The sequence below is a fragment of the Diadema antillarum genome, unplaced genomic scaffold (assembly GCF_040938485.1).
Source record: "Diadema antillarum isolate AM-2024a unplaced genomic scaffold, OU_Dant_1.0 seq00000454_RagTag, whole genome shotgun sequence".
NCBI classification, from domain to species: Eukaryota; Metazoa; Echinodermata; class Echinoidea; order Diadematoida; family Diadematidae; genus Diadema; species Diadema antillarum.
In genome coordinates, this window is record NW_027271426.1 from 2,041,460 (window position 1) to 2,054,880 (window position 13,421).

Consider the following 13,421-nt stretch of genomic DNA (forward strand, 5'->3'; position numbering starts at 1 on the left):
ACCAATGACAATAGCGTACAGTATAACTACATGTAGGGTTAAAATATGTGTGCAGCATGTCTCCTTTCTCATGCCCATTTCGCGCATCGAAGTACAATGTACATGTTGCGTGCAGTGAATGACAAGTGCCTATTATGATGTTTTGCAGTTTAATTGCTATATCTTAACAACGTACTTAGGACAGGGGTGGGGCTTTCCCAAATATCTTCCTAAAATTCTTTCCTAAGTGCATTCTAGAATACCAACTTCTTCCTAAGTCAGAAATTTGCATATCTCATCCTCATTAGCATATCTTCCTATATTAAAGTTTCCTCCTAAGTTAAGGAAAAAAAGTTAGAAAGACATTTTGGAAGAAACTGAGGAAGGTTTTCAGAATACTAGTACTACTTAGGAAAAATCCCGACTTAACCTAGGAAGGATTTAACCATACCACCCTATGTCTTTACTATCACAGGAAATATTTCAACTGTCATGCCTATCACGAGCTACCTGAAGGCCTCTGTTTGTTCGGTACATGCATTCATGCCTGTTCTTATGTCTTTCTATTTCAAGTTTTCTTTCAGTCGCACTCAAAATGTACACAGTATTATCAGACTTTACCTGTCCTCATTCAAAGGTCAGTGGGTGCAAAGTATGCCAGTAGGCAGACAAACTTAAATGCTTTAAGTGGCATTCCAGACGATTTTCATAATTTCACATCATGTAGTACATAAATCAACAGTTCCAGGTATAGAATTTTGGATTATATTGTGATCCTTGAGCAGTGAAACCAACACTCTGAAAAAAAAATTGTGTACAAATTACGCTGACATAGTGTTGATTACAAAGGAGCTTCACATATTTCAGAAATTTTGAAGCTAATTCCATTCAATACCGCTTGCTTCATAACAAGGTCACCTGTGTAGAATCTATGCATGCCTTCGTCTTTTAATTTGTTCTGCTTCCTTGAGCTCCAACTCATGCATACTTATGGTGAGGCTGCCATGTCATCATCCTTGTTCATTGCAATTATGTTATAACATTTGAAAACATTCATATTCCTCATCCCAATCACTATAAATTGAACTACAAACTCTGTACTCAGTTAAACTGATTTATATTTGAAGGGGCCGGTGCAATATATAGTGCTAACCCACACTTTTGTCAAAATTGAGTTACATGCATTTTCATAATCCTTATCCTTCACTCTAACCTCCGTGAAAATATCATATTTGAATTCAACCAATAAGATGGTTAAAAATGCATGCATACATGTTTTATTAATGTACAATGTATGGATTTTCCAAGCATTCACAACAGCGATTATCTCGAAATGACTATTGTGTGGGTTAGCACTATATTGCACCGACCCCTTCATTATTTTGTTCAAATGTAAAAGTCTGAAAATCATCCGGATGTGCAGACATCATTTAGGGCATATCACTTGCAGCCAAGAATTATGAAGGAATGCCCTCCACGAATCTCAATGAACAAACGCTGATGGGCCAATGTTTCATTCATTTTCCCTATTACACTGTATTTTAAGATAATGGAACTACATAGCCAAAACAGATGAACAGAACACTCAAAATACTAGCTGTGACACATGAAAGTATGAAGAATCAACTCAGGACTCACAAGCCAGATTTGTTTGAACGTGCTTCACATTTATCTAGGCTCGACACTAACTTTTCTGTCTGGTGGGCTGTTGGTGCCAATAAAATCTTCAAATTGATGGCCCCAGAAAAGATATGTAGTGATCTGAATAAAAGCAAAAGTTACAATCCATTTTGAATCTTATTTGCCCGAGTGGGCAACCAAATGATAAATGTAGTGGCCCAACGTCAATTTTTAAAGCACAAAACTTTTCAACTCAACAACTCTCTTGTGCTATATCCTGTGTAAAACTAAGAATTCAACATCTTTCTTGAATATCCAGTGCATTTTACTTTTTGAAACTGTCTAATATTGTCTGTATTCACTAAAGTTAATTTGAAAATGGAGAATGGAGTGGCATTTTACATTTCGAGTCCTGCCACAGCACCAAATAGAAATCTCCACCCCCCCCCCCCAAAAAAAAAGAGAAAAACCAAGACCAAACATGAGGTCCCTAGCCTTATGCAAGCATGCCATAGGCAAACTTGCATGGGCAAACTTGCAGGAAATAACGACACAGAGCAAACACACTATAATGGTGAACTGATCTACCGCTCAGTCAGAGTGTACACTTGTACACGTCACATAATGTCAAGTGTCGCGGTTACATTAAACACACCGCAAGAGGCATGCAGGTATCATTGTACAATGTTAGTATGTTTTGTCAACTAAAATCTCTCCCCCCCCCCCCATCTCCCTTGCTATCTCCCTCTCTCATCTTACTACTGCAGTATGTACTCTACCTTGCTCGGTTACAGTATTTCCAATTGCAAACTTACAAATGTGAAACGGAGTCAAAACAGCCTTCAGTGCATCCCTTGCAGTGACAAGCCAAATGAATTTTGTGATCCTGATGATGGCTCCCTGGGAAACCTCTGGGGGTTGATGAAGTAATACCACGGATGAGTAACCAAGCCTGTCGTGACACGAGAATCAATTCCCATGCATTTGGGCACAGTCTCTTTTAACTGGTATCTCTGGCTTGTACAGTGCGTTTCTCTATCTAATGGTTGCTAAATAACATATACACATCAGAGTAGTAATACCTCATGCTGCTTAAAGCAACCAATCAAATGTTTGACCTCTGCTAAGAACGACAGTCACTCTCACCTTATTTGAAGTCAAATCAAAAGGGAACAGAGAAAATCCTTAGATATGCAAGAATTTTGACTCACACAATAGAATTATCACATGCTTACATCCATCTTAAGAATTTATTTATTTATTTTTTTTATTCTTTATTTTTTATTGTTTACTTCGGCAATTTCTCTGACTGGTGCAAAATTGATATAGACAAGGTTGACTTTATCGAAGCATGCTAACCAATTTATTGTGCTCTTTATACACGAGGCACAATAAATTTTGTTCTCTTTTGTTCTCTTTTTTTTTTTTCTTAAATGCTATTTGATGATTGATATAAAATGATATTTTGAATAATTAGGACTGTATGGAAATTGTCATCATTCCACGGGTGGGGGGGGGGGGGGGGTGAAAGATAAATAAAAAATACTGAATATTACACACTCTGCCTTATGACTTGATGGTACAGTGTACAGGAAGTTATTATTATCAACATTATTCAGCTATATCAACTTAAATATAGCTGCGACATGGTTCAAGATCAGTGGTTGACTGCTAGCCAAGCACCACATCATAATAAAGTAAAAATTAAATCAGTCACATCTGAAAATCAAAATCAAATAAAAGATTATCAAAAAACGAAAACATATAATATTTGTGATCTAAGGAATGCATTCACTTCTTGTATACAGGCACCAAACAGATCACTTAAATGAAAAAATAAATATACATTGTCAAGCATGTACAATGTATGTAATGCATAAAGCTAATAACCTCCCTCCCCCCCCCCCCCAAAAAAAATACCCTTGATATGTGTCTTCAATTCATAATTACAAACACACACATATATCGGGTACACACTGTACATAAACACACTAGCAGATTACATTAATACACTAGCAGATGAATAAAATATTAAAAAAAAGAAGACAAAATGCATACATATTGACAACAGAGTACAACAGAAAACACAAGAAGAACTTAAGATGTTATACTTGGCAATATATGTTGCTGAATGTTGAAGTAATTTTAATCATGCACACATGTAATTTCTTCAATTTCAAGTACATAGTATCCCTTTGGTGGAACTAGACATATCACACACAACACCTTCCACCTTTATGGTACATATAATCATTGATTGTCAGTCGACAAGACTCTACAGATTTTGTACAGTATATTAACACCATTCTGGCTCTGGGCTTAAATGTGTTTAAATGCATGATTTCATTTTAGTTCTTTCCTTTTTACATGGCATCATAATTGCATTCTACAGGGTTTGCCTTTAATAAATGAGGTAGTTTAAATAGATTATCCTCACATATTTGATTACTGTAGCATTCAAAAAAAAAAAAAGCTATACAATGTATCATTACTTTTAAAACCGATAAAGTCCTTGGGAAAATTATCATCTTGTAAAATTGGCAACTCTCAAGTCCACTGCATTACTAAATATTTATACAATTTATAAACAATTCATAATTCTTACAAAGTTATATTGAACTGATTACATTCACTAGATTTACATAACTCAGTAAAAAAAAGTGAAAAAAAATTGAGAGAGAATCAGAAGTCGCAAATTTCTTGAAATGTGTTGCAAATTTGAGGATCAGAAATAGATTTGATAAGTGATACTGTAATTAGTCAATTACTGATGATTTATATCTAGATCAATGACTGGTTCTGTATACGCCATATATTCAGGGAATCTAATTTTTCATGAATCGGGATTTCCCAATAATTTCGCAAGTGGCTAAATTTGTGATCATTGAGTACAGCAATGAACACAAAAATGATGCATTAGGATCAGGATTGAAATTCACATTTTTTTTTTTGCATGTTGTTAAATGCACGAATAGAACTCGACTCACAAAATTTGCAGAAATAAAAACCCCTGAGAAATATATAGCACATACAGTGCTCTTGAAAGCAGACTACTCAGAAATAACACTCAACTCCCAGATAGTCTAGTACTAGTCTAGACCACCTGACTGCCAACTGCTATGCTAAGAAATATTAGGATCATGATATTGATTCATTGAATACACACCAAATTCTGGTAAAAACACACACACAAAAACAAAAACTGTTCTGTGAAATATGTTTTTGGTGTAGAATATACAGTACTGATACTTGTTAATATAAGTGTTGTGATTCTTGTAAACATGAAATTTGAGGATGATACAGTGTACCAGTAGTTATTGTGACTCTCAGTATTTAAGATAGAAAAAAAAATGCCAGCTGAAATGCTCCAACACTTTGGAATTGAAAATATTTAAACAAAACAAGACAAATTTTAGACTTTAGAACAAGAAGTGCACAAGTCTGTTCTTGAGAATCTATTCAAACTATTAATATGTGGCCAGGGTGGGTTCCATGAACTACGCGACAAAAACCACGGATCAAGGATTCGAAACATGACGCACAGACAATTGGTGCATAATTGACCACTCCTGTAATACAAAGTTTGACCACTTTCAAAACTCGATGCTCAGCTATAGCTGGCACTGCCAATGGGCAAACTAACACACAACTTCCTACTTTGACTGAAAACAAACAAGGGCAAGTCCAAGATAACACGCACGTTACGTATGGGACATTCAGAGACTTTTATGACCTGAAAAATAGTGTTAATGACCTTTGATCATATTGAACTTCATCATGGTGATTGATATCTAGGAGAAGTATAATCATGTAAAAAATTGAGAAAAATGACCTTGACAATTATATTCTAGAAGAGAAAATATGTGCCGTTACGTATGGGACCAGAAAAATTTTGTTTTTTTGAACATTTTTTTCAACCTCAAAACTCTCTGAAAGTATATCATTCTACAACTTGTAACTCACTGTGATGAAAGTCACAACACTCAAGATTATCACGGGTAAGTTTCATGTCATTAGGCAAAAAGCTCTAATTACAGGTTCTAATTAAAGACAGACATGACGTGTTACGTATGGGACAGTTACGTATGGGACAGTTTGTCCCCCATTCATTTAGTGTGTGAAGAACCATGTTTATGGGTATTTTGCATGATTATTGAAGTAAAATCAGTTGAAACTACTCAAATACAGATCCAGACTGTCAAGGAAACAATATTTCCCAAATATTCACCGTCATAATCATATTCAATCATATTTTTATATCTTTATGACCAACCTAGGTATGCATGCCCTTTGTCCCCCATTCATTTAGTGTGTGGAGAACCATGTTTATGGGTATTTTGCAAAATAATTTTGCAAAATACCCATAAACAAATTTTTTGCATAATTGTTGAGGTAGAATCACTTGAAATTACTCAAATATTGACCCAGATTGACAAGGGAACAATATTCCCAAGATATTTACCATCATAATCACATTCAATCATATTCTATATTTTTTATGACCAACCTGAGTATGTATGCCCTATTTTTATCAGGATAGTTACTACTGAAAAATTGAATAGTTTTAAAGTGTTTACTTCCCTTGATGAAGGGCAGTTTGCCATTTAGTTTCAATAAATAACAACTTGACACAAGAAATATTAAGTTTGATAAATAAGCAATACCTGCCGCGTGGAACCCCAGTGATTGAGTAGATGATGTCTGTCTAGCAGTCAGGTCATTGATTTGAGTCACACCTCAGTATGTATACCCATGAATTTTGTTGTGGCTACTACTGAAAACTGAATAAGGACAATTTGTGTATCACTTGCAATAAAAAAAAAGATCATATTTACTTTTTTTTTAATATATATATCACAACCATTTCAAATTGGATCTCCATCACATAAACTTTGAATTCCTCTAGTCTGAGGATTTTATGCTCTTAAGTAATTCATATAATTGGTTTCCAATCATCTCTTTAAATGTTGAAAACTGAATCCCCATTTCTACAAAAAACTATACCATCCCTTTAATGCTGATTTTTCATTGTGTATTTTGCCATTTTCCCCTCCCCCTTTCTGAAAATTGTTCAGTTAAGTTCATGTATTGTTTCAAGTGTCTATAACTCAAAAAGTAGCTACAATGTTGGGATGCTTCCTTCAGGATGATTGACCATTTGTGTACTGAGAGACCTTCCCAGCTAGCTACATGCATTCACATGCAATATATATGAGGTTGTCCCATACGTAACGCATTTGTCCCATACGTATCATTATTTCAATGCCTAATAAAAGATATTTCTTTTACTTTTTTTTCTTTTTTCTCTGGTATTTAATTTCTCTAAACAATAAATTAGAACTTTCCAAAAGGGCATTAAAATAACCTTAGCAATTTCAGAAAAAACCTAAAAAAAATGACCTCATTTTGTTACGTATGGGACATCTCATGATAGGACACGAGCTAATTTGCATAATCATTTGCATAATCCCTAAATTTTCATACCAAGTTAAACTATGTGATGAACTTCTTATGTCCACATATTAATCAAATATTATTTGCTTTCCTTTGAATTGATATGAATTTTTATAAATGTCCCATACGTAACGCTGTGTTTCACATTTATGCAAATGAAGCCCTTGAAATTTGCATAAATTTACATAATATCATTTTTTCCTCCACGGAAATCAAAACTTCAACTCATAAGCTTCAAAATGATACCAAACATGTCAATATTGAGCAAAGATGAAATTTTGCCTTCTGAGGGGACCTTATCTTGGACTTGCCCACAAATAAATAAAAAAGCACTCCTGAAAGAAAAACAACAACAAACAAATGTACGCTACCCATTTTTTGGAAGTCCTATTTTCACTTGAAAACAATAATGAGATTACTGGATGCAGTTGGAAGCATAAGCATATCAATTCATATAGTATTAAAAAGAATGTATTTTAAGCATACAGTTTGCAAGTCAACTATAATAAAACAATTCTCTGTATAACTGTACATTGCAAAGACACAATAATATAATCTACATACACTTTAAGTTATAATACATGATTTAGATGCATGTTATCATGTTCCACAAAAATAGAGCTTGTAAACATCTGCATATTAAATGATCACAGGAAAGGAGCAAAATATACATGTTTCATTTGCTAACTTTTACATACTTTTCAAATTCCTAAACACCTCTTGCTTGGCAATATAAATGCATATTAAAGTTGTATTTCATTTCATACTACATATGTGTACATGTATAATATACAGTTGTAAAGAATTTGTAAGACCTTACTGTTATCAGACTAACAGTTATGAATGAACAATATGTGACTGTGCACCTCAAAACGAACATAAAGTCGCACACACTGATTTTGCGTGAGGACTGAAAATAAGTGAAATGGGTCAACCTAGCCGAACTTGACTTTTTTATATTTTCTGAAAAAGCGGGTCTTCTTTTACATTATGCTAAAATTTGGTGTCATAAAACGGGCAGGAAAGTGTGTTTTTTTTAGCAGTTTATCTCGAACATTTTTGGTAGAATAGTGTGATTAGGCGTGTCTTTGGAATCCCTTTTTCATTTCTGAAAAACCTTGTCCACACTCTTCACTTTCAACTCTAATAACTTTTGAAAGGATAGTGCTACTGCTTTGAAAGTTGGCATTAATTATGGACAGAATGTGTTAATGAAGCATGCTTAATTTCAGTTTAATCTAATAATCCCTTCATTGTTGTTACTCTGGTGGTTTACTTCCTGTTTTTTGTCCCATTCATCGCACAGCCAGCACGGTTTGGTAAAGATTAAGCGCTTGAATAGACATTGTACTTCAGAGCCTCTTTTCTCAGTTCACACTTTTCCTGAGTTTGTGCTTTCTTTCCAATATTTAGATAGGTTAGGAGAGACCATTTGATTTGAGTTATGCATCATTTTAAAGCTTAAAGTCTGCTCTTTCAAAATAATGGTCTTAACTAAAAATTCATGTCTGGCGACTTTTTGTTTGTTTTGAGGTGCAGGGTCACATATGGTGACAACTAGGCAGGAAAAAATATTGTACAAAGGTAACAGTGCGATTTAGCTTTAGCAGGACTTGGCTTTGCCAGGAAAACAATATTAATATACAATATATGGAATACCATGTACATGTACATCAATCATATTCACGGGAATGACTTGTATAATGATTGCCACCAACCAAGCAAAGACCTGTAAGAACCGGCCTATATAATCAAAGAGATGACGGCTCTCCTAGTAAACCCACAAGGCTGTAAAAATCATCCAACCATGATTGCTTTCATTCACACAACTGGATGGAGGGGGAAAAAAATTACCTCGAATGCAAGCCATTGTGTCACTTCAAATATAAAGGATATGCATCAAATGAAAGTGCTGCTTTATAGTTGTATGTTTACACACTTGACATGTGATAGTTCATAGAAGGGACGTGGATTCCATCCATTGTGTGTGCCTGTGTGTGTGTGTGTGTGTGTGTGTGTGTGTGTGTGTGTGTGTGTGTGTGTGTGTGTGTGTGTGTGTGTGTGTGTGTGTGTGTATACTTTGCCACAGAAGTTCCTATCAAAGTACATGTTTGGGGTTCTATGCTCTCTGGCAGTGCCAAGCTTTGTTGCATTATTACCGGTATTCTTGCCGGTGGCCCATGGAATAACCATGTCTCTATAATAGTGTGCCACACACAAGCTGCGTATAAAAGTCATCTTTCTCAGACCCTACAGGATACATGTATTTAAAGTTGATGAAATCGTTTTGACTCTTCTTTTAATTAGAAACCTCCTAACCCCGAGATTGTCCTACCATGTTGTGACGAGAATGTTTCTTTAGAGCCTACTTGCTTTCTGAACACTATAGAACCCGTGCGCGCATAGAGTGACAATCCATTTTTAAGTACCAGGTACACACAGCACAAATGCACAGAAATCTCCTATGATCAGCCATGCACAATCAGTCAAGCTTCACAAGACACAGATGAAAGCAAATAAATCTCTATCCACAAGTTTATAAATAATACTTTTTTTTTTCATGCCGATCGCTCAACTTGTCGTAATGGGCAATGGAGCATACGCTGACAGCAATTGTGCAACAGAAGTGCATGCATTATCAAGACTGCAGGGTTGACGTTTCACCATGCGCAGAAATGTCACGACTAGCAGTCGTAAGGATTGTATGGAGGTGCATGAGGGTATGACTCATCAGAAGCTCAACAATGCCGCCACCCAAACACAATTTGTCAATACCTCTTGATAATCTGACACTTGAAGGCTTCTAAATACGTAGAGTGTGGTTCAACAACATTCTGGACTTTGAACACTTTATATCTTTATAGGAGTTGATATTTTCATCTCTGTATCTTCCATGGCACGCATTACTTTGAATATATCAAGACTACCTCTTGAAATGATTGCAATATAATAGGGTCAACCCACGCAAAATAAAAAAAAAATCACACCTGTCACCAATTAAAAGAGTTAGATGACATAAGCAGCATCAAAATTACTACCAGTTATCACACTTAAATTCAGACAAAGATTTTTGTTACAAGGATCTTCAATCAACTACTGGTAGACAAAATGGTCCCTTGATTGGGCTATATTAAACTGGACTGGTTTGCTTACACGCTAACGTTTCACTTTAAACTTAGACAAATTCAACAGAACCCAGAAATCCTCAGCAACACCCCCTTAGTTCTCACCCCTTCTGTGCCTCTCCAGGTTGGTCAACATATCTAATGTCCTACTTTCTTTGCCAATTAGCAAAGACATCCCACAAGCAACTCCCCATGACATTTTTGGGATTACATGCTGGGGTGACCTATTAAAAACCCCTGCGCAACACAACAGCCTTTGTGTGGGACTGTGGCATTTTTTTCCATCTGAGCAGGTTGTCTACTTACTTAACACCACAATCGCATTCTTGTTTTTTCTAAGTTCTCTTTTTTTTTCATAGCTCAGTGGAACAGTATGTAAAGGGCTACCCCCCCCCCCCACACACACAATACACATGGGGCTATTTAAATACAACTGCAGTCACTACAAAAGACAGTCCACCAGTTCAAAATATCTGGCATTTTTATAGTTTTGTAGGGAGCCTCCTCCAATCCTGCAGAAGGAGGGAGAATTGGTCTCTCTGTTGCAGTATCAGCCAAGAGAGATTACTCAAGTCATGCAAAAAGGTGTGGCATGAAGTTTCTGTGACCACACCACTTTACGATACAATTCAATCGGTTGCAAAATCATATTAAAGAATCCTCCTTCATTGAACAGAATACAGACAGCTATAGGTGGTATTGAAAATAGAAGTTTACTGTAGATATTGATTGCAGAAAAAGAAGGTTTGAAGCTCATTTCAAGTAAACATTTCAATGCATCTAAATTAACAAAAAGTACCGGTACTAAAAATGTCTCATTACAAGGGGAAAACAAAGCTACACTACCAGAAACTTTAAGCCCGAGTATCATTCTGGGAAGTCAGAAAAGAGAGCAGAAATATAACAATGCATCATTTTTTTTTTCCAAGGATTACACCTCCAGACAAGAACATCATTCAAAGACCAGATGATACAAATTCTAGCCTTTAATTTTCTTAGCAAGAAAAATATGTGTAATGATTTCTCCCACATACTCGAATCTCTGCTGGTTATTTGTTTCATACACAGTCACAAGCTAATTTGTGCATATACTGTATATCACAAAAGAAGATGAAGGAATTATTCGCACAGTCAAAGATTCACAACAAAATCATGCATTTTTCCCTTACATTTATAGAATCATGCAATGAAAGGTACTGTACAGTGCGTCCCACAACTTTATAGGCAGTCATTCAAGTATTTCAAATGTATGAGAATAAATCCGATTGGCAGCTTCTCAGATGTGCATGATGCAGACTCTTCAGATCTGAGCTGGATTTACGCACTTGACCGCATCGGTGGCACCACAGGTGCACACTGCATACTATGGGGCTCCGGTCCTGGGTTTGATGAGAGATGTTCGTCAAACCGTGGCGCAGTAGCTAATGGCAAATCTTCAACATGCAGTGGGTTAGTGCATGCATGCACACAAAAAATACAATCAGCCCAAAATTGCTGCAACAGTGCTGCAATAGCACGCCAAAATAGCCCATATCATGGATGTACATGGCTTAACCCGTCTCCAAAGGACGAGTCCCGAGTATACTCGGGCAAGCGTCTACAGGAAATGCATGCTGTATCAAAATCAAACTGTAGTCAACGGGTTAAGAATCTGCTCATCACAATCATTATTTCCACTCCATTGCACTTCACTACCTCATCAGACAATAAATAACCATTGATATAAAGACTGATAAAGACTAAAAGCTAAAATGGAGAATCTTTCTTCTGCACTGATGACACTTCTACAAAGAACTGTTCTTATTCACATTTAAAAATAACTCATAAATGATTAGATTCACAAGACATGAAAATCAGGATTGGGCATGAAACACAACCATGTTGCTTCTCTTCCTCGAAGGAGACACCACACCTCTTCTAATAAAACAATTAGGGTAAAAACATCCAGGAAGATTGGTCCACCCTACACATTGTGAATGACTACCAGTGGTCATGAAAAGTATGAAAGAGCCATAATATCCAAGGAAGCACATCAAATAAAAAGATGAAAAGCTGAAGTGGCCATGTCTCTCAGAAGCCTGTCTGAGACTTATGCATATCAGTCGAGCTAATTATTTTCTCCTCTGATGGAACAGAGAGCTACATGTACCTAGAGCAGCATGGCCTGTTCCCTAGGTGGGATTCCAATGGGGGTAACCAAAACTCCTTGATAGCTAATAACCATCACACATACCGGTATTGTATCTGGGTCCTGAACTGCATGAGGTACAGAATCCCTGCAGAGCAGGGTTCGAAATTGGCGATGGTCCGCTGGCCATTGGTCACCCAAAATCACGTCGGACTAGCTAAAAATCATAAAATTCTGAAGTTACTAGTCTGTTTGGCTAGCCAAAATATTGCTTCAGTATTCAAAATTGATTCTAAGTAGTCCGCCTGGCTAGTTAAAAAAAAGATAAGTGCGACCCCTGCAGAGCTCAAAGACACTATCACCAGCATCGAAAGTCTTGGCTACTACACCTAACAGCCATCCGTGATGCTTTTACTGGCATCACTTTCCCTGCTGACGTGCTTCATTACTATTCACAGATGTACATCCATCTCTACCCATGGGGTAAATAACAGTTTATTGATGCGGAACGGATTGCAGTTGTCGTCATCGTACGCCTGCTGTCTGCTTTGGCTTGTTGCCCAGCGGGCAGCACTGGGAGCAGTTGGTGTACAGGTCGTTCTCTGGCTCCAGCTCTGTCAGGCGGGGCACGGACTGGAAGTGCGGCTGCTCGCCGTGCAGGAGCTGCGGGCGCGCCTCCAGGATGCTATCCAGGAGGAGGTCAAAGGCCTGCATCACGTTTGTGCCCTCCTCCACGCTGACCTCGATGGACGCCAGGTCGAAGTTCTCCGTGAAGGTCGCCAGCCGGTCGGCGCTGACCACTCGCTGGTCCGGCCTGTGGCACCGCGTTCCGACGATGAGCGTCTGCACGGTGCAGTCCGAGTACCGGCTCAAATCATCCATCCTGGAAACACATTGGGAGGAGAGATAAAAAGGGAAGAAAAGAAGAAAAAAGAAAACAACTTACTTGACCGTACCATTTTATTCACCATGCCAGTATTGATAAAATGTTTTATTGCAGCAGCACCTCTCACGAAAATCAAACTGCTCTGTTGCATAAACATACACAGAGCAATCCGTCATCCACATGCACATATGTAAACCATACTTTGTACTGCAAAACCAAAAATTTTAGT

The 13,421-nt window shown here is 37.1% G+C and overlaps 1 protein-coding gene across 1 annotated transcript; it reads right to left on the minus strand.

Moving 5' to 3' along the window:
* Positions 1–12,831: 12,831 nt before the first annotated feature.
* On the minus strand, positions 12,832–13,188 carry LOC139732889 (uncharacterized). Its single transcript, XM_071643725.1, has one exon. The coding sequence runs from the start codon at positions 13,186–13,188 to the stop codon at positions 12,832–12,834; it is 357 nt and encodes a 118-aa protein (XP_071499826.1).
* Between the last annotated feature and the right edge of the window lie 233 nt (positions 13,189–13,421).